The sequence below is a fragment of the Terrapene carolina genome, unplaced genomic scaffold, assembly GCF_002925995.2.
Source record: "Terrapene carolina triunguis isolate 2854851 unplaced genomic scaffold, T_m_triunguis-2.0 Scaffold95, whole genome shotgun sequence".
Lineage (NCBI taxonomy): Eukaryota > Metazoa > Chordata > Testudines > Emydidae > Terrapene > Terrapene triunguis.
This window is the reverse complement of record NW_020664446.1, coordinates 22,839,233-22,865,538: the sequence shown is the minus strand read 5'-3', so window position 1 is coordinate 22,865,538 and position 26,306 is coordinate 22,839,233. Positions and strand designations below refer to the sequence as shown.

Sequence of the window (26,306 nt, the reverse complement as noted above, 5' to 3'; positions counted from 1 at the left end):
GATAGTTTATGCTATTTACTCTTGATTTTATTGCACTTTTACTGCTGATATTTTAGATCATCATCATCGGTAAGTCATATTGCTCTTCTATGAGACTGAGAGAACATGGATTCAATTTTCGTTCTCTAGGCTAAGTACTAAGGTTACAATAATATCTAATTATGGAACATATAGTAAATCACAATACAACTTTGAGTTACTTCTTTTTTTATTTTGAATAAGTCAATAATCATAATTTGTAAATGTGGATGTCTAAAGCTCATATGAAAAAATAAACACAAAGCTACATAGTAATCTGCCAACAGCAAAATCTTCAAAATGCTTAATGTATTTCAAGTACTCTACCTTAAGAAGCTTTGCATGCAGAAGTAATGTGTAGGCAGCTTCAGTGTAGTTATCACACTCTTTGTGCAGGTCACATAGCTTGTACAAATATCTACGGTAATAAAAGAGAGTCAGTTCTTAAAATGTCACAAAATAATTTGTGTTGAAGACTACAACAGATAAATTCTATGTTCAAACAGTAAAACATATCTGGCATTTTTTAAAGCTCATATTTCTCTACTTCAGACAAATTTTTAGAATAAAGCATGCCAAGAAAATCAACAGCAACATCAACAAAATATACTGGTATGTTTTCGAATAGCTATAAAACTGTAACTTGTTCTGATGTCCTGTTTTTTGGAGATGAGCGGACAAAAAAAAGACAAGTAAAGAGTTTGATATAAAAGTGTAATTCTCTTTAAAGAGCAACACTAGCAACTTGCAGTCCTCACTTCATTTTCCCAAACCATTCCCGTCAGATAAATTCAGACAGAATGATAGGAAAATAAATATAAAATACTAATTATATGAGAAAGAACAATAACTTGCATTTCCATAATGCCTTTCTTCCAAAGAGCTGAAAATGCCTTGCGAATATTAATGAATTTAACCTCACATCACACCTGTGTGGTAGGTGGTATTATCCTAATCTTATAGATGGGGAAATAGACACAGGAGAACAAAGCAATGGGCCCAGAATGATACATGATGTTTGTGGCAGAGCCAGCAAAGAACAAAGGTATTCTGACTTCTAGAACCTCAAGACCGGCCTACATCCTGATAAGAATTCTGTTTTGTTTTTTGTAGCAATTAAAAAAAATAGATTAATTGTGTACTTTAAAAATCAATTTAAATACAAGCTTCAGTGCTCATATTAAACTGAGCCAACAGTTTCTGTTTACAGAAATAGGGTTTGATCCTGTTCCCATTGACTTCAATGGCTTCTCGATTGGCCTCATACAGATGTTGTATCAGACATATGCATGAATAATGCTCTTGAATGCACTTTCATAGTCAGCAATCTATCCTTCTGTTGCAAGGCACAAATTTAGTGCTTTAAGAAAAAAAGGCAGGTACATGACGAGAATTATGTCACTCTTTCTCCCAAGATGAGAATAAGTGGCTAAGAATGAATGCATAAAGGATATGCAAATACCCATAACACAACAACGAGAGAATCTGTTTCTTCATTTTATCACAACAGTACAGCAGATGGAGCATCTTAAATTGATGTAAAAACATGGGAATAGCAACAAAGTTCACTAGAAAACTGCAATCAGAAGCTTTCTTGCAATGTTACCATTTTTAAAGTTACGTAATAAAGGAAAATGTTATATGGACTCCTGAAAGCTTTAAGCTTAAAATAAACATTTGACATATATTCATTAACAGTCTTTATTCCAGCAGATTTTTTAAGTTGGCAGAAAATAAAATTCCATCAGTTCCTTGCTTTTCTTTTGCCTTAATTTTCTTCTGTAGGCAGGGCCGGCTCCAGCATTTCTGCCGCCCCAAGCGAAAAAAAAAAACCCGCGATCGGCAGCGGCAGTTCAGTGGCAGGTCCTTCGCTCCTAGAGGGAGTGAGGGACCTGCCGCCCCCGAATTGCCGCAGGTGCCGCCCCTCTCCCTTGGCCGCTCCAAGCACCTGCTTGTTAAGCTGGTGCCTGGAGCCAGCCCTGTCTGTAGGTCATAATACCTTTATGTATTTAAATGGTTATAATAATGAAAGTGAAGGTGATGCAGTAGGGTTAAAAAAATTTATGAGCCTAATTACTGATGCTTATTATTCTCTGTAAACTCAATCTGCTTACGCCTCGGTACAGGTATGTGCCTCTCATTACTGCCATTTCCCCCCCTCCAAATCAGTAGCTTAGTAGACAATTCATTTTCTCCAATTACTGTAAAGTGAGCTGGAAAAAATATGTCAAAGGGCATGCATACACACCTTATGTACATTTCTTCTCTTTCAATTTCTTTGTAGAAATTCTGAAATACAAAATTATAATTCGGTTTTAAAGACTTTGATTTCGCAGCGTGCCATGTACATAGAATACGTACTAAATTAAAAGTCATAAGTGCATAATATCAACCTCAAAAACTGAAAAATGAAATTTGCCTCTGGTAGAGATGCCTGTAAGTTATTTAACTATAAAATCTAAAACCATGATGATGTTTCATTGCGTAACATTTTACAGCTTACGTTCCACTGCAAAGGTTGTGAATCAGAATCACAGTACTGGCAGAAATATACTTCGGGCATTTGCAAGTTACACAGCATTACCAAATTTTAACTGAAAGTAGTTTATCTACAAAAACATAATTTTAAAGTAACTGTTGAACTATGGTTTTTAAACTCTCAACCTTGAGTAATAAGTCATTCACTCTTGAATTCTAATATTTTCTTAAAAAACAGAAAGTTAAAATTGTTCCTTTTTCGGTTTTTATATACTACATCTCATCCTCCTGCAGGAAATGCCTGAATGCCTCTGGCCTTGAGACAGACAGAGATAAAGTACTGCAAATATTGGAAATGTATGATATGAAACATTAGGAAAGATATTAAAGATGCTAAGATTTACCAATTTTTTTTCCCAACTGTCATGGGGAGACATTGTTCCTTTAAGAGGAAAAAGGCTAGTGCACCTGTGACTAATTAGCTGCCTCTTAAACTGGGTTTAAAAGAAGGCATCTATCCCATATAAGTGGGGAGAGACTGAGAAGGAGTCATCAGAAAAAGGGCAGGTAAGGTAAGGCTGCCTGGGAGTGAAAGATTGACAGGCAAAATCTGCCAGAGACTAGGAGACTGTAGAACAGGGGTGGGCAAACTATGGCCCGGATCTGGCCCACGAGCTGTTTTAAGCTGGCCCGCTAGCTCCGGCCGGGGAGCAGAATGGGGGGCCGCACCACGCAGCTCGGCCCCGCTCAGGTGCTCCGGCCTGGGTGGTGGGTCAGGGGCTGCACCACGCAGCTCCGTCGCACTCTGGCGCTCCGGCCAGGGCGCTGGGTCGAGGGCCGCACCACGCAGCTCCTGGAAGCTGTGGCATGGCCCTCTTCTGGCTCCTATGTGCTCCAATGACCCCCTTCGGCGCTCCAATGAGAACTGCAGGGGCGGTACCAGTGGATGGGGCAGCGTGCAGAGCTGCCTGGCCATGCCTCCGCATAGGAGCCGGAGAAGGGACATGGCACTGTTTCCAGGAGCTGCTCGAGGTAAGCGCCGCTCGGAGCGTTCACCCCTAAGCCTCTCCCCATGCCCCAACCCTCTGCCCCAGCCCTAATCCCCCTCCCACCCTCCGAACCCCTTGGTCCCAGCCCAGAGCACCCTCCTACACCCCAAACTCCTCATCACCAGCCCCACGCCAGAGCCTGCACCCCCAACCAGAGCCCTCACCCCCTCTCGCACCCCAACCCCAATTTTGTGAGCATTCATGTGTCCCTTCTCCGGCTCCTATGTGGAGGCATGGCCAGGCGGCTCTGCAAGCTGCCCCATCTGCAGGCACCGCCCCTGGAGCTTCCGTTGGAGCACTGGAGGGGGCCACTGGAGCGCGGCCATGCCACAGAAGCCGCATGGTGCGACCCCCGACCCAGCACCCTGGCTGGAGCACCGGAACGGGGCTGAGCTGCGTGGTGTAGTCCCTGACCCCGCTCCCCTGCGGGATCTAGTGGGTCAGCTTAAAACAGCTCACGGGCCGGATCCGGCCTGCACTTTGCCCACCCCTGCTCTAGTAAGTACGAACTAAATTCATCCCTGTGGCAAAGGGCAAGTGCAAGGCCTATGTCCCATTTAAGCCCTACTTTGAGGTTTTAAGAAATAATTAAATGGTGAATTGATGTTAGGCTGGCCCTCTGTAGAAGGATGAATTTCGCCCTAGGCGCACTAAGGATGAAAAGATTATGTTAAACCCAATGGCTGAATACATCTTTAAAATGAGACCATGTCATCAAATATGATTTAAAATCTATGAGCCAAGTACTGCCCTGAGATGTTTGCATGCATCTCCCAATGACTTCAATGGGAGTGTTGTGTGGGAGTATCTGAGGGCAATTTGGCTCAATGACAATAAATCCCCCACAAAATTTACCATATGCAAATATTTGAAATATTGAGATCACATCCAGTATAACAAAAATTCAGCATTCAAAAATGTGTCTCTATATAGATGAAGAAAGAGGAGTATATTAACTGAAAGACAAGATGTGGTTAGAGAGACACCCAAGTGCACATTTAGATTCCCATATAGCTGATATGACAAGTTTTACTAAGAAGGATTCTCAGAGTTGACATTAAAGGAAAAACAACACGCATAGGGTATGAAGACGGGAAGGAAAAATAAACCTCTTTCCTAGTAGACTTTTCCAGTTTTATAAATGACTATAACTTGTTTTACATCTTCTTAAAAGCCACTGCAAATGCCTCTTTATTTTTGTAATTTCTTTGTCAGTTACCAACAGGCAGCCTCTTGTCACTCTAATTCTACTCAGAATGGCATGCTGCCTCTTCCACAAGCAATCTAAGTCATTCCTTGGATCACTGATCAGTGGCAACTTCAAGAGTTCTCTCCTCCTCAGATTATAAAGTGCTCAGTCTCTGCTGTACATACACAAGAAAAGCAAACTCTAATGCAAATCGTCATTTCTAAATTGACAGATCTGTATGCTGTGCCATTCTGTCACATGGGTGTGGCAACTGGGCCAAGTAATCCACCATCTGTGCAGTCTCCCTCATACAACCAATAAAATTGTTTCATGCAAATTAGCTTCAGAATAAAGCTGGTAATTGGTTGAGTTACCTCTGATGTCTTGGAAAGAAACCACTGGCCATTTGCAAAGCAAGGGACAGAGGCACTCCGACTGACCACCACAGGCGGTAAGAAGGAACTCAGAGGGCACAGGGCTGATGGTGCCTGATATACCGCGGCATGAGCGCAGCACTCCAGGAGGCACCACAGCCGGCCCTATGGATACCGCTAAGACAAAAATCGCAGATGGCCGCGCACATGGGTATGCGCACACCTGCAATGGAACTGACATAAGCAAGCACCTGAAGAAGAACCCAGTGATATTCTGAACCAAAGGAGCTCTCAACCACTCTTGTAGCTGCTTCCATCACTTCACACTGACTCAACAGATATTTTAGGCTTCAAAGTAACACACAGGTGACAATCCTGGTATCTGACTGTACAGATGATGATGTGGTAGATGGGTTGTACTGACAGGAGCTGAGGATGACTACATTACTCCCTTTCTAAATTCTCCCTTAAAAAAAATAAAATGAAAAAGTAAATGTGCCGAACAATATTTTTCAAGAACTCCCCTCTTTAAATCAGATTCATCAGCCTAGCAGCTGGGTGAAAATCATAAGATCTTTCATTTAGAACAAACAGAAGCTTGCTATTAAAATTAAAAATTCAGTACCCATTCTAAATTTAGCCGACTCATTTCTTCTCACTCACCAGTACATTGACAGTGCAGCTCATGCGATTTTCTTTGTTTTCATCGTGCATTATAGTTCTGTAATCCAGCAGTCTTTCCATCAGACGGACAACAAGTTTGACAAAAGTTTCTCCATTTTTAGCAAGATATTTGTGTTTTCTGCAGTGCTCCAAGAGTCTGAAAAATAATTACACACTCTTTGTTAAACACATTCAAGAAGAGGTACTAAACTAAGGTGCAATTTTAAATATTTTGCACCATTAACAGATTTTAATTATTTCTGGGCTACAAAGTTCATTGTAGTCTAAATATATTCTGACTTAAATCCCACTGCTAATCAACACTTACATTTTGTCAAATAACACTTTGTACTGTTCATCTCCTCTGCCTCCTTCCACTTCATGATCCAGTTTTGTGATGATCTCGTTTTCAAACTATAATAAACAGAGCAAGCATAAATAATCAGTATGGCAAATATTTCATTTTATTACTGTAGTATTAATGGCTCATAGATTGGTTGGATATCTCTATGATATGTTTAACCACTGTTTTTAAGCCTGATTGACTTTAAAAGTCTGCAATCTCAGATATCCATTATGATCTGCTGCCCTATAAGGATTTTCATTTGAGGAAACCATTGGTCATGTTGTTAAATGAAGCTTAAATATATGCATTAGGGAAATCTAAATAAGGTGGCTGATGACAGGAAGGAGTGTGTGTGTGGGGGGAGCATACAGAGCGGGACACACATTTCGCCTCCAGTGATTACAATAGCAACAAATACAACTCAACTGGATGAACATCCTAACATCTCTTTTTGGCTCACACTGTAACACACCTAATAGACAGTTTCAATGTCATTCCTGAAGGGAAGAGAGTTCTTTTGAATGGGTTAAGATCAGTATTTATATTTAAGAAGTTATAAGAGTACGCACTCAAAGGGATATTAACTATTTTAATAGTGGATTGGATAGTTCCATGAATTTTTAACGTAGTACAAAGCCTTTTGCCTCTAGTTGCCATGCCATTTTGAATCTGGTCCAGGTTGGTAGTAAACTAAAGTTGTTACCACAGGATTGGTGACTGGCAACCTACCATACATGGAATGAGTGATGTTGTCTTAGAATATCTAGGGTACAGGTATCCACATCAGAAATATATATTCTATTTAGTATCAGTTGGTGGAAGGGCCAGAATTGAATGGGCCAATGACACTGAACTACCCTATCACAGCTGGAGGTAGTCCCATTAGGTCAGAGTCAGAGTACATTGGCAGAGCAGTGTCACGAAACTCACTGTCTCTTGCTCATGCTGTACCTATTCTGTGGCTAAATGAAAGACTTCAGTCTCCAAGACTCTCCATCCAATATCTTTCACAAGAACTAAAATGTACTCAACTGTTTTAAATATAAAGAGATGTATTTTCCCCCTACACTTTGCATCTCTTTAATAGTAGAGTAAACAATAATATATTTCGATGAAAAAGAATTGTCTTCAGCCTGAGATTCTTAGTCTAACTTAAACTATCCATTCGCCAATAACTTAATTCTCAGTTAAACCATGGCTCATTTATGTCCCTCTTGTAGCAAACAGGGGCCTTAAAGTGGAACTAAATTACATTTGCACCTACTTTAAGGCCTGTTTATACTGCTGGAGCAGCGTACAGGGGCCTTACCATAACTGAGAATTCAGTCCTAAGACTCTACTATTGCAATGACATATATATTACAACTAACTAAGCAAACACAGATCCCTTTACCACAAGAGACAATAAAAATGAGACAAAAACAAGTATGACTTTAAACAAGTGTAATATAGAGATCACTTGCAAAAGATTTAGATGAAGTCTAAGCTCTGGACAAATTTTCCTCATCAAATGTCCTACACCCAAAACGTAGTGAATCTGCCACAAAGAAAAATTCCTTCCTACTCCCACATATAGCAATCAGGATAACTATTTGCATAAGGACAAAGATCAACTCACATCAACAGTAATCATTCAGTAGTTAAATAACTGCAATATGCACATGATCTGTGAGAGACCAATATGGGAAGGACCAAATGATGTCAGTGCTTACCAAGGAAAAGCTATGGGAAGAGATGGTGAGAAGAAACATCCTGTAGTGGGCAAGAAAGTGGATATGTGTGGCTGCCTTCCATTAGCAGCCTTTCATGGCCTCTCACACACCTGAAGCAACCATAATCAAGAGTGGTTTGGAAACACACCAGTCTCAGGCCAGCAGAATTCACATACAAATCCTGGCCATTTGGCTGAATAGAATGTGTGGGAGAATCTGTCCTGCTCCTAGCAGTCCTACAGATGGCAGGAATCTGTATCTGTGAACAGCTTAGTAGCAACAAAGGAGATCTAAACATCCACTCTTTAGAGTCAAATTATTTGATTCAAGCTCTTAACATCTGGATGTGCCTGCAGTAACTCTTCCAAAAGATCCCTAGCATTGTTTGTGTCTCCCCATCTGAGGCCCAGTCCCCCTTCAACTCCCAGACCCAGGCTCACTCTCCCAGGTTCCTTGACCCAATTTTCCTTCCCCAGTAAGGATCCTGTCCCCTCTGCTTTCAAGTGAGGTGGCTTCCTCCTCCATACTGCCTGGGAACAAGCAGGGGGAGCACTGAGAGCAGAGGAGAGCCAATCTCCCTGCTCTGAGTTTGGTGGCTGGTGCTGCAATGTGGCGAGCAGCAACAGCTAGAAACAGCAATTGCAGGAAAGTCCTGCTCAGCCCCTGAACCCCTAGAATGGAACATGCTCAGTGCAGACTGAATCTTAGTGATCATTTAGCCACCAAACTCCCAACTGGTCTCCACTGAGCATGTGTGAACTGAGATTTTCCAAAAGCTTATAACTTGGACAAATTTAGGCAACTTTTTAGGGAACAGCAAAAGGCACATCCCTGACTCCAGGGAAACCCCTCAACCAAATATCAAGCCCACGTTTCAAAGCACAGAGGCTATAGCGCTTCTCGATAAAATTATTATTGGATTTATTTTAAAAAACATGGGCAAAATAATGGACATTTCCCTAATATCATTCTCTGAAATTGGCTGAATCATTTTTGCTGAAGCTTTAAAAAACAAACAAACACACACAGCCTGAGGTAGACAGGCAGATCTGGAAAACTTCAGCCCAAATGTTTAAAGTTTGGTAAAGTTATAAGCAATTGAAAACAGGGGGTTATAATTAGATGTCTCAGGCAACCTTAACTATAGGTAGTGCTGCTAGTGCCGCCTATAAATATTCAATATACACAGTATTAAAAAGTGAGTATCCAAGATATAGTGCATACTACAACCATTTTAAATGCTTTGTTTGGCCAGATATTAAAAAATGAAAAGCCCATAAAAAAATTAAAACACAAGTTGTAGAGAATTTCAAATTTCCCCTTCTGTGCCCTAGCTGAAACAAAGTGACCCTTAATACATTGCAAGTATTATTTCAGAAATAAAAGGAAAATGAGAAAAGGAATCCACCACTTCAAAAAAGCAAAAACAAATTATGAAGCCCAACCCTGTAGTACAAAGACAAATCCAATAATATTTAAACCACTAAGTAAAAGAAAAGTCACAAATTTCATGTTCTCTAATGAGGCACAAAAAAGAATGGTCTTTCCCCACCTAGCTGAAGAAATGACATTTGCTGCCAGCACCAGCTCTCTGGGTGCTTTACCTAGGGGGGAGGGATAGCTCAGTGGTTTGTGCATTGGCCTGCTAAACCCAGGATTGTGAGTTCAATCCTTGAGGGGGCCACTTAGGGATCTGGGGCAAAATCAGTACTTGGCCCTGCTAGTGAAGGCAGGGGGCTGGACTCAATGACCTTTCAGGGTCCCTTCCAGCTCTATGAGATAGGTATATCTCTATTTATTTATGTATTTGTTTGCCATTACTCATAAGAAGAGGAGGATTACACTTGACATACAGGATTTCCAACATTTTGTTGACATCAAGATTATTCAAATCACATTTCATCTAAATGCAAATTCCTATAAGTTCTAGCTCCTTCTGTAGACCCTAACACTACAGTCTGGGTACCCAGCTATGGTGGCACATCCCTCTGATGCTCGCTTTAGGTTGGCTGAGTGGGCTGAACAATGCTGGAGTATACTAGGGTTATGGCAATCGCTGTGGGGAGTGGCAGAAGGGAATGATTGTGGAAGGGCTTGTTTCCTGGATCCTTGCTGTGGTATTTGGAAGGAAACTGACTGGTTTAGATCAAATACCAGGCACAGGATGAGAGTACACTATTTAATATTACTTTCAGGGTCTTTTCACAGAAGATTACGGTGTCAATAGTGGCCCTGGGTTCATGTTGATAAATTCAAGGCTTATAAAATTGTTGCCATAAATTTGTTGATTAAGGATGATGCCCTGGCATTGCCTATACTAATTATTCAGGGAGACTGCATCTGATGTTAGTCAAGTGTTTCTTGCAATGAAGATTTTTCACATTATTTTGCATTAAAATTGCTCAGATTCAGACTGAGCAGTCTGCTTCTAGATTGGTGGAACTGATTCTTAAGGGAACAAGTGCTGAGTTCGTGGTGTTTAAGTTCCAGTTGGTGATACTCATGGAGGTTGTATCTGGAAGTTTAGGGAATGTACTTGTTAGGACCTATGAGTTAGAGCCATATCCTTCCCCTGGTTTGTGAACGCCAGCAGGGTGGTGTTGGGACCACTACTGGAGATTACTATTAACTCTTCCTTGGAGGTAGTCAAGATGTCAGCTTCATTTTAAAATGGTTGCTAGATCTCTGAGTCAAGAAACCATCCCTTGATGTAGACCATCTACCCAATTATTTCCCTGCTTAGTCTGCCATTTTTGAGAAAGACTACCATGACATCTGAAGGGAGGATATGCCCACAATATGTGGCATCCTCAGGTCTTTTTTAACATCATGAATCAATTTGTTTTTTGGCCTCGGAACAGTATAGAGAGACTACTCAGGTAGCGCTGGTTTATGGCTTCCTTCTGCCAAAGGATGAAGATCAGATGCCCAAGCTATTATTTTTTAGTACAGTCAAGCTGCCTTAAATATCATTAATTTTGTGAACTCACATTTGCCAAATGAGAATCTCAGATAGCTGCAACTAGGAAATAAGTTCAAATAAAGAAACAAACAAGATTTCACATTAAGTTTGTACTAAGATTAGCATGAACCTTAATGAAAACTTCAAGTGGCTTCAGCTCCTTCTTTCGTTATACCCCTACAATATCCATCTCCACAGATGGACCTAGGACCAATCACTTACCACAAGGTGATTTTAGTGCTCAGTGACCTTTACTACCTTACCCCTCTTCTTGATGTCACTGTGTGGGTCAATCAGCTGTCTTTCAAAGAAATCAGAAGTCAGGAGAATGTTAAATGCCATTGATACTTCATCCCTAGAAAACCCCGTACGATAAGCTACAGAACAAAGTCCTAGAGCCTTTTGGGAAGAGGGTTGAGTTTGTGGGGAGTGTAATTGCCCATGTCACTGCAGCATTGTAAGATCTTGGACAAGTCACAAACTTGTTGTGCCTCTGTTTGCCCATCTATAAGATGGGTATATTAAAACTTCCATATACACAGATGTGACATCACTTGAAATTGCCCTGTTCTGTTCATTCCCTTTGAAGCATCTGGCATTGCCCACCATCAGAAGACAGGATACTGGGTTAGATGAACCACTGGTCTGACCCAGTATGGCCATTCTTATGTGATGTCTGCCTATCAGTTGGCTTATAGCTACATTATATCAATGTATATTCCAATTTTTGTGGATATGGGACAGATGTGCCGTGGTGTCCCGTGGGGCTCTTTTCTTAGACCATTACTTTTCAGTATTTATTTGTACCTCTTAGCTTTAATATCATAACAAACTTGTTGGAACTTTCATGCTTAAACCAATGACACTCAGCTACTGGATACTATGCTGGTCCTTCTTATTTCTGTTGTTCAGCCTTAAAGGGCAGAAATGGACATCTAATTTCTTTATGCTCAGCGCTTTGGGGTATTTTTGTAGGGAGAGTGAAGAAATTCTGTGGCGCATTATTTTACAGATAAGGAACCTTCTTTCCATATTATTTCATAAGAAGTATGGCAACTATTTTGAAAAAAAATAGGCAATAGTTATTTTTGACTAATTTCTTATATTTTTTGTTAATGATTCTTTTCTCTCTTGGTGAATATGCTAATTCTACCTATTACGGCTGTTCAAGGTTAAAATGATCTTTTATACTATTATAATTCCAAATTTGGATTTTAATAAGGTAATTTGAACCTTATTTGGATGTGGGTCCTATCTTGCACATGGTGGCAGCCTACCTCACCCCTCTGCTGATGGAAACCATCACTGATCTTCAGAATGCATTCTCCAATGTTCCTTCTCCCACCTCGCATCCCCCATTCCCAATATGACTCTCATTCTCAACTTCGGAGAGATAAGGCTGGAGTTAGAGAAAGCAGATCAAGGAGATGAGCAGAAGTGAGGTGAGAGGGGAAAGCAATGGGATGGGTCCAGGGAATGAGAGCTAAAGCTTTGTGTGTGCAAAGAGGGGCAAGAAAATTAATGGGAAGGGTCCAAGAAAGGTGAGACAGAGAGAAATCAGATGGTGCAGTGAAGGCTGTAGACCAGTGGTGCCTAAACTTTTCATGGTATGGGCCACCTTTAGTAATATGGTCATCTCATGGACCACCTTCCCTCCTGCAGCTACACATGACCTATCACCGCTACCTGACTGGGATTGGGACTCTGATAGTCAAAGTGATTCTCCTCGCTATCTTTCTCTGCCTCTGACATTCCCTCTGGTCTTTGAAAGTGTGGAGTGCACTGATGGAAGGAAGCAGAAGAGAAAAGGAGGCAGCTTCTTCTATTGGGAAGCCTCAGTGGACCTTAGTGGCAATTCCATGTTCCTTGTTTTGTGGTGTGTCCTAGCTGGAGCTGCACACAAAAGATGAGAGAGAGGAAGTGGGCAGCATTACTCGTCTGCCCAGATCTCCACATATCACGATTTGGGAACTTATAACTTAGTTCATTAAAGACAGAGCACAATTTTACTGATCTTCTGTTCTTTCTCAGGACTGCAAGTACAGTAAGAGTAAATACAGTCATGCTGTTTTCACCAGATAAGAACAATAGATACTGAAATAAAAGTAGATTTGGTGTGAGTTGCCTGTTAATAATATAGGCCACATGTTCTAGTATTACAATTCTGTGAAAAATCTATATTCTTCCCACACATTATAGGTTTACACATCTGCTGGGGAAGTGGAGCCAATTTAAACCCTTGCTGATGTGACTAATAAGGTTAGATAATTGGATTTCTGGCAGATTAGTTAAACAGCAGCCAACCATTCAATTCTAAGGTCTCTTTGCAAGCAAAGCAGAACAATAACTGGCAGTTGCATGTACATAATGCGCACACACACACACACACACACACCCACACACCCACACAGAGTAAGAAAGCCTACCTAGATACTGGTAATATTTCTTGAAGAAAGTATGACTACCTTTCTCACAATGCATAAATCTGTTTTTGTTATTGGGAGCAGGTTACTCACCATAAACAGTAAACAGCAAACCAGCAATGGTCTGCATGACAAGACAGGAAAACCTCGGTCTGCTCAGCTTAAGAAAGCATTAGGGAGCTGGAGCTGGCTGCCTTCTTCTCCAGGCCAGAGTCAGCCCCAACACTGGCTTAAGGCCCTGAATGCACTCTGCGCTAGTGGAATAGTGCCAAGGCAGTGCAGGGCTCTGCAACACCCAGACATCTTGGTGGAGGGGAAAAGAGGCAAAGGGTCTGGCTGCTGTGTAGCTGTACCAGTGAGAACTTCCTCTACCTTGAGGGAATTCTCTACTGGCCATATGCAATTGCCTTTCAGACCCTTTGGGGTACAATCTAAATAGAGGACCAACCTACTGAGTTGGATGTTGAACATGAAAGAATCTTTTTGGTGAGGTATAAGGTGGCACACACGTACCGAAAGTTGAAGTTAGACAGGGGTATTTTAAAACTCATACTCACTGATTAAACAATGTGGCTATGTCACATTCTATGCCAAATATAGTCTAAGGTCTTGCTTAAATGCTGGTTTTTAACACCAGCACACAGATGTGAACACAGTGATGTGCCTTGCAAAGTACAGATCTCTAGCATTTATATGTGAAACTATGAACCGACAGATTGGATATTTTCTGTTAGATATAAATATGCATTCCGAATGTACTGTACAAGGGGTTTAGTGCTTCTGTGTATGTTATGATAATGTTGTATTCATAATGAAGCAAGTTGTTGTGACACAAGGATATAAATATATGGAATATTTCTATCTAAAATCCAAAACATCTGTGGTTTAAGCATGAGGCATATTTCTTCTCAAAAAGGGAAGAAAGTTTACATTAAATATTTAAGTTGTTCATCTATTAAAATCACCAGACTATTCTATGCAAAGAAATATAGGGCCATAAATTAAACTATGCCATCCTTATATAGTTCATGATCCATACAGTTACACAAATAAAAAAACAACAAGTAACAAAAGTAAGCATCTGATATGAGACTGTGTAACTGGTATCTCATTGAGCACTTCAGGTTTTTATTTTGTTACTTTTTATTATGGCAAAGTTACACACAACGTTAACATACTACACCGTACGTTACTTATTACTGCAATAATATCAGAGATAAATATAAAAACTGATTATTGAAATTGAATTGAATCAAAATACTGATCAAAAGTTCCTCTTTCATTGCAATGCAACTGAAAATTAATACAGCTAGTCATGTTTTATATGTTTAACTCATTCCTTGTAGGCATTCATTTCTTTTGGCTACAGATATGTTAGAAGCTTGTTATGAATACTAACTTATGAAAAATAAGTCCTGCACAGAATTAGATTAGTTCCCATCCAATGACCACCCTGCACCTTTAAGCAGAGGGTGGGGGGCATATTTGGCTGGCTGGCCGAGTGAAGGGAACAGTGCTTTATGGAGGGGCGAAGATGAAAACTGTTGCAAAAGGGGTCAGTGTGGTTGCTGAATCATCCCCTAGGAATGCAGGGCTTAAAAGGGGCAGCCCTGGGCCTGAAGCCTCCCTTTTACACAGAGCAGTCTGAAGCAGGATGAAAAAGAGGGGGCGCTGGCGAAAGCCCTCCAGGGAATTACAGAATAAACATGGGGTTACCTGCACTGTACACTTTTATCTGCCGGGTAGTCCCAGACATCTAATAATACAGTTGCGGCCTGATTAAACCCATGTCAAATGTCTCCTGTCCTTCTTTCGGTATAGCCAGACAAGAAACACAAACCTCAATTTAAATGAACAAATGGTTAAAAAAAAACTTAGAGCTTCAGAACTAGAGCTGGGCAAATAAAGGATTTATAATTTGCTGGAAACTCTGATAAGTCAGGTCAAACCAAAAATTTATTCTAAGTTTTTTTTGTGAATCAGAAAGTTGAAAAAAAAATAGCATCAGGTCGAATAAAATGTTTTCAAAATGAAACATCTGGTTAGGATTTTGAGTATATTTTAAAACATTTTACAATTAAAAACAATTTAAAAAAAAGGAAATTTCAAACGAAAGTTGTTTCAAGTAAAAAATCAAAATATTTAATTTTAAAAATGAATATTTAATTTTTTTTCAGTTTTTTCTTTTAGTTTTTTTCTCTCAATTGAAAGAATTTAGCAAAATCAACACAAATTCATGAAATGTTTCAGTGTCGTCGCTACAGCTGCATTTTTTTACCCCAAAAAGTTTTGGTCAAAAAATGTTGTCCATTTTGATTCAGAACACATTGCCAAATTCATAGGGATAGATCCCCAGCTGACATAAATTGCCATACCTCCACTGACTTCCATGAAACTGTGCCGATTTACACCAGCTGAGGACCTGGGCCACAGGAATCTAAGTTCTTTTGCTCAATATTGAAAGTACTGCTAATCTTCACGTTTTCTCATATAAAAACAATACTTTGATCTCAAAAATACTTGCCTCTAATGCATACTCACATATTTCCCATTTAAAATATGGTTTCAAAGAACAGATCGAAGGTACAAAGAGAGGGAGTGCTGTCAAGATATTGTTTGCTATCACTGCACTAATCTCTCAAACACTGAAGATGGCAGGCCAAGATTTCACATGGTTGCAGGAAGATTTCCACCTCTGCCCCAGAGGATACAGTACTCATATACAGTATATGAGACATTATTTTGATGTCAAAATCATGGTAAAGACCATCATAATTACGAGAGAGACTAAAACAATACACTACACAGTTAATTTTTGGCTTCCTATTTTCTTTCCTACTATGTTCAAAATTTCTTAATCTAATTTAGCTCAGTAGATAGCCTCTTTTTTTGAGTGACAGTGCAGAATTAAAACATCTGCCTTTGTATTCCATTTGTAGCATAAAGAAAGGTTTCACTTGCTTTGTGAAAAACAAGTTTCAACAAAAAATAAGAGTTAAAACCATTTACACTGAACATATTACAGCCACTTAAACGTTATAGAAAACGAACTTATCTGTAATTGTACCAAATAGATGAAAAACAAAATTTAGTATTTGTAACCAGGCTACAATTGGGCTTACTCATTGTGATGCTTCCCCAGGGTATCCAGAGTCACTTCCACCTGCTCTTAGTGGAGGAAGTCTTGTCTGTGCCTGCTGTGAATCAGCTCCCTGACTCCATCAGCTTCTGGCAACACAAGCACCACCTTCCAGGCCTTGCTATCTCTGTACAGGTCAGTGATAGGCACACACCAACTCCTGAATCCTCATAGACTCTAAGGTCAGAAGGAACCATCATGATCATCTTTCTAATCTGACCTGCGCATTGCAGGTCACAGAACCTCACCCACCCACTCCTGTAATAGGCCCCCTATCCTCTGGCTGAGTTACTGAAGTCCTCAAATCATGATTTAAAGACTTCAAGTTACAGAGAATCCACCATTTACACTAGGTTAAACCTGTGTGACCCATGCTGCACGCTTGCAGAGGAAGGCGAAAACCCCCAGGGTCTCTGCCAATCTGACCTGGGGGCAAATTCCTTCCTGACCCCAAGTGTCCCTCTGAAGCGCCCATCCCCTTATCAACTGAACACTCACAGAACTCTCATATTCTCTGCTCCCAAAGGATTAGTACTCACCAGATGACTAGACTCAACTCAAGATCATCACATTGCTTAACATGCAATACTCAAGATATATTTATAATGAAAACAGGAATACGTTTATTATCAAAGAACAGACATTCAAATGATAGCAAGAACGAATACTGGAAACAAATGGTTACATGCAAAACAAAATTATAAGAAACTTTTTAGAGCCTAAACTTAACTCACAAGACATTATCCTGTCTCCTATAGGTTAGCGCACCCCAAAGTCCTTTTCCTAGAGTTTTCAACCAAGATGGCTGAGATCCTCCTTTCATAAAATCAAGTCCACTAGTAGCTTGTCTTCCAAAATGAATGATGCCAGGTGTACCGCCATACCCTTAATTATTCTTCTAAAATTCATTGTCTTTACTCAGACAGGATAATCCCTATTGTTTGTGTGTTTTCCTGCAGTGTATTCATTAGCTTTGACTCAATACGACAAAAGACTTCCATTGTAAGATACACAATACACATTCATCAACCAGGGGGATAAGTGTCTCCCACCTCTGTCTGGAGAAGTCTGTCTCAATGCATGCTACCTCTGAGCAACCTGTGTTTAGCTACAAGGATTTAAGAACATAGTTTTCAGTATACACACAACTCCTTACACATTATCTCCACATATATTTCTTAATGGCCATGATGACCAGTGTGACACATGCTTTCTTAGAGATCTTACATGACCTCTTTTGGTGAACCCTGAGGATCACTGTAATGCTATGCATCTCTGTGCCTTTTACCAGTGGGCATCAAAAGGTCCTTGGATCACATTCACAAACCTCAAATATTTGTAGCCAAACAATGCTTACCATTTGGAAGCTTCTGGTAGAATGAAACTCGCACTGCATCATGTCAAAGAATATTGGGATCGTAGCTTTCCGAAGCTCAGTTTCAGGAATCAGTGTCATTTCCAACATGGGCCCAACCATTTCTGGGATGAATTTGATCTTATGTTGACCTTTGGGGGGGGGGAAATGTACTTCAGAATTAATGAAAAGCCAACAACAGTGCTACAAGATTACCTTAAAAAATGCTACAAGGAATAAGCTTTGAATATCCCGAGCGTAAGAATGCATTTCTTGATTTTGGCCTCAATTTCTTAAGTGCAATTTATGTCCTAATGGAAGTCACTAACCCTCAGAAAGAGAAGTGAACTCTGTTCTTAAGGCTAACAGTAAAACTATTAAAGAATTGTTCAAGAGAGAACCAAACCAGAGCTTGCTATACTTCCATAAACCAAACAAATTCACACACATCCATATTATATATTAAGTACTTGAGTTACATCATGAAAATATGCTTTTCCCCCCTCTCCCATCCTATTTTAAATTATTTAAAATTCCGTATGTTTCCCAGTGTTACAAAATGTAACACTCTATCAAAATGTCATTATGACTGCATACTTACAGCCTCAAGATATGAAACTACATCTAAGACAGGTCTAGATTATGTCTTCTTTCTTCCAGAGTTGGTTTGACTGGCTAATTTTATTTTACATTTTTCTTCCCAAATGGAAACTGCACCTCCCCAAATTCTTCCCCCTCACAGATTCAGAAAGTAAGTTAATACTTAACAGCAACTTGAATACTTATAAAAATTAGACCATTGAACTAAAAACATCTAGTTACTGTACACAGCATTGGCTAACAATAGAGATTATCTATTCAATGAATTATCTATTCTATAATATTAAGGAAGTAAGAATGGATATCGTGCACAGTAAATGAAATGTAAGACAGATTTGGGGGCGCTGGGTGGGCGAATATATAGAAGTCTTAGAAATATGATTGTATTCCAATCTCAGCAATAGACTTCCTGGTGTGACTCTGAAAAAAATCACTTAACCTCTCTAGCTCTAAGTTTCCACAGCTGTGAATTGGGGTAAATAATGATTACCTAATTTAGAGAAGTGCTGTGACATTTAATCTCTTAATATTAGTAAAGTGCTGTGAGATCCCTGTATGGAAGTTGCTAATAAGACCCAGTGTATTATAATACTGTACAATGCATGGAACACTAAAAAAAAAAATCAGTATATCCTATTGATTTTTAAATTAAATGTAATATCTATATGCAAGAAAAATGCACAGTATAGCATGAATTCACATAATCTGAAATTTCACACACATACAACCATGGAGCAGTATGTAATACAGTGTATTTATTAACACGTTTGTCCTCGTAAGATTACTGTAGTAATCACTGAGATAGTATTCATATTCATTATCAATTTTAGTTGTGATTGCAATTAACATTAACATAAGATCATTTAATACATGAGGTGATCAAGAAGAAAATCCTTAATAACAAGATAGCAACATTATAATCATTTTATTTTTTTCAACAAATAAGTTGCTTTCTTTGCTTTCTTGATTGAGAATTTAAATTGAAAGCAGCAATGGCAGAACTTTAGATATACCTGGAGGATGAAGGGATGATCACTTGCAGCCAGCATGGATTTACTTAAAAACAAATCATGCCAAACCAGCTTGATTTACTTCTTTGAGAAGGTAACAGGTTTGGTGAATAGGAAGAATGTAGTGGACATAATATACCTGGACTTTACAAGGCTTTTGACACAGTCCCACATGACATTCTCATAAGCAAGCTGCAGAAATGCGGGCTCAATAGAACTACCATTAACTGAATACATAATTGGTTAAACAAACACAAACAAAGAGTAACTATTAATGGAATGATGTCAGATTGGAAGGAGGTTTCAAGTAGGGTTCCCACAGGGATCTGTTCTGGGTCTGGTGTTATTTAACATCTTTATTAATGACCTGAATGTAGGAATAGAGAGCATACTGATCAAATTTGCACATGACACAAAGCTCTTGGGGGTTGCAAACACTTGGAGGGCAGAGCCAAAAATTAAAGTGATCTTGATAAATTGGAGAACTGGCTATAGACAACAAAATGAAATTCAACAAAGACAAATGTAAGGAGCTACACTTAGGGAAGACACACCAAATGCACAAATACAGAATGGGGGATAATTGCCTCAACAGCAGCACTGCTGAGAAGGATCTGGGAGTTGTGGTGGATCACAGCCTCAACATGAGCCAACAATGCAATGCGCTGTCGCAAAAAAAGGAAATGCAATTTTGGGTTGCATTAACAGAGACATAGAAAGTCGTAAGAGGTGATAGGACCTTTGTATTTGGCACTGGTTAGGCCTCAGCTGGAGTACTGTGTTCAATTTTGGTCACCACTGTATAGAAAGGATGTAGAGAAACTGGAAAGGACACAGAGGCGAGTGACAAAGATGATCAAAGGGATGGAATGAAAGCCATATGAGCAAAGGCTGAAGGAATTGGGTATGTTTAGTTTGGAAAAGAGGAGATTAAGGTGGGGGGACATGTTAACAGTCCTCAAATACTTGAAAGACTGCTATAAAAAAGATGGAGAAAAATTGTTCTCTCTTTCCACAGAGGGCAGGACAAGAGGCAATGGGTTCAAAATTATAGCATAGCAGATTTAGATTATACCTCAGGAAAACTTTCTAACTGTAAGAACAGTAGGACAATAGAACACACTGCCTAGGGAAGTCATGCAAGCTCCTTCACTGGAGGTTTTCAAAAAGAGCCTGGATAGCCATCTGTCTTGGATGGTGAAGACGCAACAAATCCTGCATCTTGGCAGGGAGTTAGAGTAGATGACTCTTGCAGTCCGTTCTAACCCTATGATTCTATGATATAGCGAATATCTTATTAGCATGTTTGCAAGAGATCGGTTAGTGTTTGACAACATATGACCCTGCCAATGCTGAATGTTTTTGAGGAGAATGCAACTAAAAGTTGTAAAGCTTTCTATTCTTTTCTTTTTCTTTTTTTAATGCTATTACCATCAGCCTCTCAGGTGACAGTTTTCTTGTATCATGCCTGAAAAGTGTCAGAGCCAATATTTCAGGGAACAAATGATAGTGACAAAGTTATTCGTCAGGTGCAACATCAATGTCATGAAGTTCTCTATCTGTCACAATGAGTTTTTCATTGCTCCAAGTTTAAAGATACATAGCAAAGAATAACTAGTATCTTTTGTGGTCTAGATATGAAAAATAGCAAATTTCAAAAATAATGCATTTAAAATTTTTGATAACTCTTCCTTTTCTATAACCGAATATATTGTTTCTACCCAAACAGAAAGTTACACAACATCTCAGCTGAGTGACCAACAGCTACATATCTTGACTTTGAGTCCAATCCTATGAGGTGCTGAGCATCTCATACAAAGTGCGGACATTTATGGGAGCTGTGGGCACACTCAGGACTTGCTCCACACCTCATACGTTCAGGTCCTTTACAGGTATCAGCAGAATCTAGGGAAATTGCTGCTGTAAGTATTCAGTCCTTTTGTTATTTAGAGTGCATTGTATTCACAGCAATCCTCTCTCACAGGTAATAATCAACAGAGTTTTTAAATCAGTGAGGACAGGGGAGGTTTTCAGCAAGTGAAATAAAAGAGAAGAACAGGGGAGAAAAGGGGAGTAAGAGTGATTAGCAAAAATATTAAAATTATTTGTATAATTTTGTATAATTTCATCTGCTATTTGAAGCCCATTTAGCTCTTCACCTCATCTGCAGAGTATGTAGGTGGCTCCCACCAGAATTTACACTCTATGCTGCATGGAAAAACAAGTACAATAATCTGTAAGAACTGTGGAGTCAGCACGCTCCTGTTTTGGAGGCTAAGCATATTGCCTCACGAATCAGATCTACTGTACCCACCTGAGATTTAAGACACAAAGTACATTCTTAAATACAGGGGAGTTGAAGAGGACCACAAAAAATCAGGGTAGAGCAAATGAAAATGTTAAATAATCCTCATCATTACCCCAAATTTACATTACACAAGGAATAATAGATATTTTGGCTTGTCCAGTAAAATGTGAGCAAACCGTTCAAATGGAAGCAGGTTTAAGCCTCTCACTGACACCTTTCTAACTATAACTAAAATGATATACTATATGATGTATTTCAGTATATCAGTCATGTATAGAAATACACGTGTGTATTTGCCATGACAACATGATCCAATGCAATGTTGTGCCACAATATAAAATGTTACAGACAAAATATACAAGGAAACAATCTTATTCTGGGACCCAACAGCATCTACTCCAGCTGTCTGTCACATACAAAGCATATCCTGAGATAAACAAGTGAACAATGAATTCACAGGTGTTCTTTTTCTGAAGAGCTCCCATATACAGATTCAAAATGTGACAGGTTTGGAAGAAAATTTAGGACTCTTGTCTTTGGCAAGGTAATATAATGTGCAGCTGCTTTAAAACTATAGGTGAAACAACATTTGTTGTTAAACAGCATGTCAATTTTTGCTTTATTTTGGCCTCTGCTTTGCTGTAATGTGCACTGCCTCCTTTAGAGTGCTTTCAGCATAGTGCCTTATGATAGATAATAAATTAATTGTACCAAAAATAAGATATGGAAGATATTAGATAGTTCTGTGTTTTTCCTCATCTTCGCCACTTACCCTACATTTTAATTTGGGTCACAATATCATTGAATAATACTCTAGTAATTTCATACCTCACTGGGGGTCAGATCTGAGCATGTATGACTAATTCAGAAAATGGTAAAATATAATTACTTCTATTTGTGTTAGACTCAAAGTTCAGGTCTATTTTTGACCTTGACTTTCCCTCCAACAAAATTAACATCTCTGTCAAGATACTTTTCTTGACATCAAGTATTGGGGTGAACTGCTGAACCTATATGTGACTAGCACACTGATGGGGAATGCAGAAATAGCAGTAATTTTGCTATATCCTAGGGAGTTTCAACTTTGAAAAGTAGCTCTGGTTAGTTCAGATGTCAACATTAAAAATATTTTCATTATTTTTTCCCTCCATCAGCTTTATTGAGAGTGGGATCAAGGTCTAGTTTTCAAATAATTAGAATTTCTTTAACATTTCATTATTCTTGACCCTCAAAACTGCATCACACGTGAACCAATGTCCAAGTCTTCCTACGTTTCAAATATGCTTTATTGTATCACTTTCTTCCAACCCTTTGTGTGTCACTTATCTTCCTAGACCTTAGAGATAGATATCTTCCTGTTCATTTCTATAGCATTATGGGACTCCTCTGTGATTGCAACCTTTGGGCACTACTGGATAGTAAGTAGTAATAATAATACACCTCTACCCCTATATAACGCGACCCGATATAACACGAATTCGGATATAACACGGTAAAGCAGTGCTCCGGGGGGGCAGGGCTGCTCACTCCAGTGGATCAAAGCAAGTTCGATATAACGCAGTTTCACCTATAACGCGGTAAGATTTTTTGGCTCCCGAGGACGGCGTTATATCGAGGTAGCGGTGTATATTTCAATTGTTAGGCTGTAATGTGATTTCATTCAGCAGGTCAAGAGGCAGAAGGAAACATTAGATACTTTGCAAACATTTGAAAAAGGGGACATTTAAAAACCCTTTATATCTCAAAAAGCACTTAATTTATTAAAAAATGTTCAGAAAACAAACAGTCTAGTTGTCAGTAAAACTGAGCCCTAAAAAAATTCTGAACGCTTGACACTTTTAAAAAATGACCAGGGGTTCAAAATGAGCCTTATAAATTGAATATTATTCCAACATTAATAATGGAAAGGCCATAAGAAGACAAACATATAGCTGCAGAGCCAGAGTTAGAGCCTTGGACATGCAGATTCAGCATACTGTAAGGCCTCTGTCACTGAAGCCAAAGGAACATATTTGCCAGCACTAAAAAAAAAAAAAAAAACAATTTTTGTTCTTTCAAAGCAGCAACTACACAATAGAATGCAACCCCTGCAACCTCAAAGGCAGCGTGGCTTTCTCTGGTCATGTGGGAAGATGTTGTGGCTCCTTTAAGGGTTCCCATCTCCTTCAGATTGGAAGGGAGTCATCACCTGTGCTAGGGCTGGCCAGAGGGGCTCAGATTAGCCATTGCCCCCTGCAGACAAAAGATAGGAGCTCTCTCTCACATCCAGAGCAGCAGCACCCACTCTTCCACCCAGGGAATCAGAATTGGACCCGTTTTTTTGTTGGTCTCCTGTGGGTATTGCCCTAGTTGCCTTTTTTGGGACAGAGAAGGAATTTTCTCCTCCCTGCTAGACTGGCCTGTGAATGGTGATTTTCTTTGCCTTCCCCACAACAGCTCCAGGAAATGGCTGAGCAGGTCAGGAGGTTCAATACAAGCTGTCACAACTTGGCAGGTGATAGGTATCCAGTGCAGATACTCATTCCACAGTAAATAAACAGGAGCTGGAAATGATCTTAGGGGAAGGTAAAAAGCTGGGGAACCTAGAATCTGGTACAGCGAGGAGACACCCTCCTTTGCCAGGAACTTAACCCTTATGCAAGGGACGGGTGGTGGGGTCCCAGCAATGGGCGGGGACCAGGTTTGGACGAGTGAGGAAGGAGTGATGACCTGCACTGTACGAGTTATTGCTCGATAGTTCCCTAATGAGTTAAGTTAATGAAGTTGTGGCCCAATTAAACAGCACCTCTCACATCTTGTCATTTTCCCTGTATGTCGGGGACAGTTTGCTCAGACATACATATGGTGCCCAAACCTGCTCCTACTAAAATCAATGGCAAAACCTCTCACTGATGGGAATAATGGGAACAAAAGAGGGTCCGTAACTACCACAGAAATCAGCGGGACTTGGATCAAGCCCAGACCTACACACAACAGAAAACTGTTGACACCCTTGATTAATTACAACTTATTATGTTTTATGGTTTTTCTCTAATTTTTTTTACTACTTCAAACTTTTTGGTTTAAGCCCCCAGTCTTTAAGTTAGGGTGCTGTTCGCACCTGAGCCCCCGTGATCAAAGCTGTCACTATGTCGCACAAGGGGAGAAATTCTCTCACAGGTAGCCAGGACCCAAATAGTACAATTAAATTGTCTGTCTGGAGTTCTTTTTTATATAGACTCTTAAACAACCAAACAGGCTTCAACAAAGATTATACTCCTAGACTATTACAAATATTTGAATTGTGTTGAAATTTACATGATGCTGCTTTCTAGCACGCGAGGTTTTTTTTTTTTTTTTTTGCTATCTGTGTATTGACACGGACACCACAATAGTAATATATGGTGAAAAGATGGATATTTCTGGTATTCTTTAAGTAATTTCAAATAAACCCTTTGCCTTGTACCGATCTTCACCGAGGAATATAAAGTATGCCACAGTTGCTTTGCACCTGCTCTGGGCTACAGAGCTCCAAAGATATGAAGCCTTAATCACAATATTTGCAGTCATAAACTGACAAGATAAAATGGGACATTTCCAGTCTGAACCTTGTCATTTATTCTGGATATCAAAAGTCACAGCTACTTGGTTTCATCATATTTTTTGTACAATGATAGAATAACGTCATAAACATGTTCAAGGACATACAGAAATAATAACTTTTCACTTCTGATTTTGTTTCTGTGCCATATGCAACAGTGATTTGTCTACTCAGTGTAATAAACACTGTCAGACATAAAAGTATCAGTAGTAATAGGAATCTGTTTATTACCAATGGTAATTCAGTATTCTTAATCTTTGCTATGAAATATATGCAAGTAATGCAAAGCCAGGGAATAAGCATTACCAGCATACTTTTTCCATCAGTAATAAGAGCGAGGTGGGACGAGGAAAGATTGCTCTTCAATGGAGGGTGCAAAGTGCTAGTTGGAATGGGACTGATTTTCTTACCTGATAGTTAATTTTCTCCTCCCCGTTTTGTTGGGGGGGAAAAACCACGGTTTGCCAAGTCGCCTAACATGTGAAACGCCAGCATAAATTAATAATAATACTATGCTCATCTACAGTATGTTGCTGCTAAGGATCAAGCACAAATAATAAATGATCAGAGCCTCACAACACTTCTGTGAGGCAGGTAAGTATTATAATACCCATTTTACAGGAGGCACAAAGCAAAGGTCACCCAGAGTCAGTGACAGCAGAAGAGTCCCGATTCATAATCCCACTATCTTTATTTAAAAGGGGGGAGGAAAAGAGTCACAGAGCTATTGGCCTGCCGACACTCTTGAAGCTGCCGGGAACAGAGGCTTCTACAGACCGGCACGAACCCCTACTGCGGGAGGAACCAGGGGAGGCGACGGACCCGGAGACACACGGAGAACCCTGGGATTCGTGGGAGACCCCAACTCCCAACCCGGTAGGAAGCGACCCGGGGGAGGTGACGGACTGGTACCTTGCCCCCGGTAAGCCTCAGCGTGTATTGGTAGGACCCCCCCCCCCGCTGAGCCAGTAGTAAGGTGCAACGGCCCTGCAACCAGGGGCAATGCTATGGACTCTGGCTATTAGGCCGTGCTGCCCTGCAACCAGGGGCAATGCTATGGACTCTGGCCATTAGGCCGTGCTGCCTTGTAACCAGGGGCGG

At 40.0% G+C, this 26,306-nt stretch overlaps 1 protein-coding gene across 1 annotated transcript in view; it reads right to left on the bottom strand.

Moving 5' to 3' along the window:
* Positions 1-26,306, bottom strand: part of DOCK1 (dedicator of cytokinesis 1) — a 530,692-nt gene that overhangs the window by 91,458 nt on the left and 412,928 nt on the right. The window contains exons 33-37 of the mRNA XM_026650862.1: positions 17,711-17,859; positions 6,100-6,185; positions 5,772-5,928; positions 2,267-2,307; positions 346-436 (exon numbers count right to left, since the gene is read on the bottom strand). Of these exons, the coding sequence (XP_026506647.1) occupies positions 346-436; positions 2,267-2,307; positions 5,772-5,928; positions 6,100-6,185; positions 17,711-17,859 (524 nt within the window). The remainder of the gene's footprint in view (positions 1-345; positions 437-2,266; positions 2,308-5,771; positions 5,929-6,099; positions 6,186-17,710; positions 17,860-26,306) is intronic.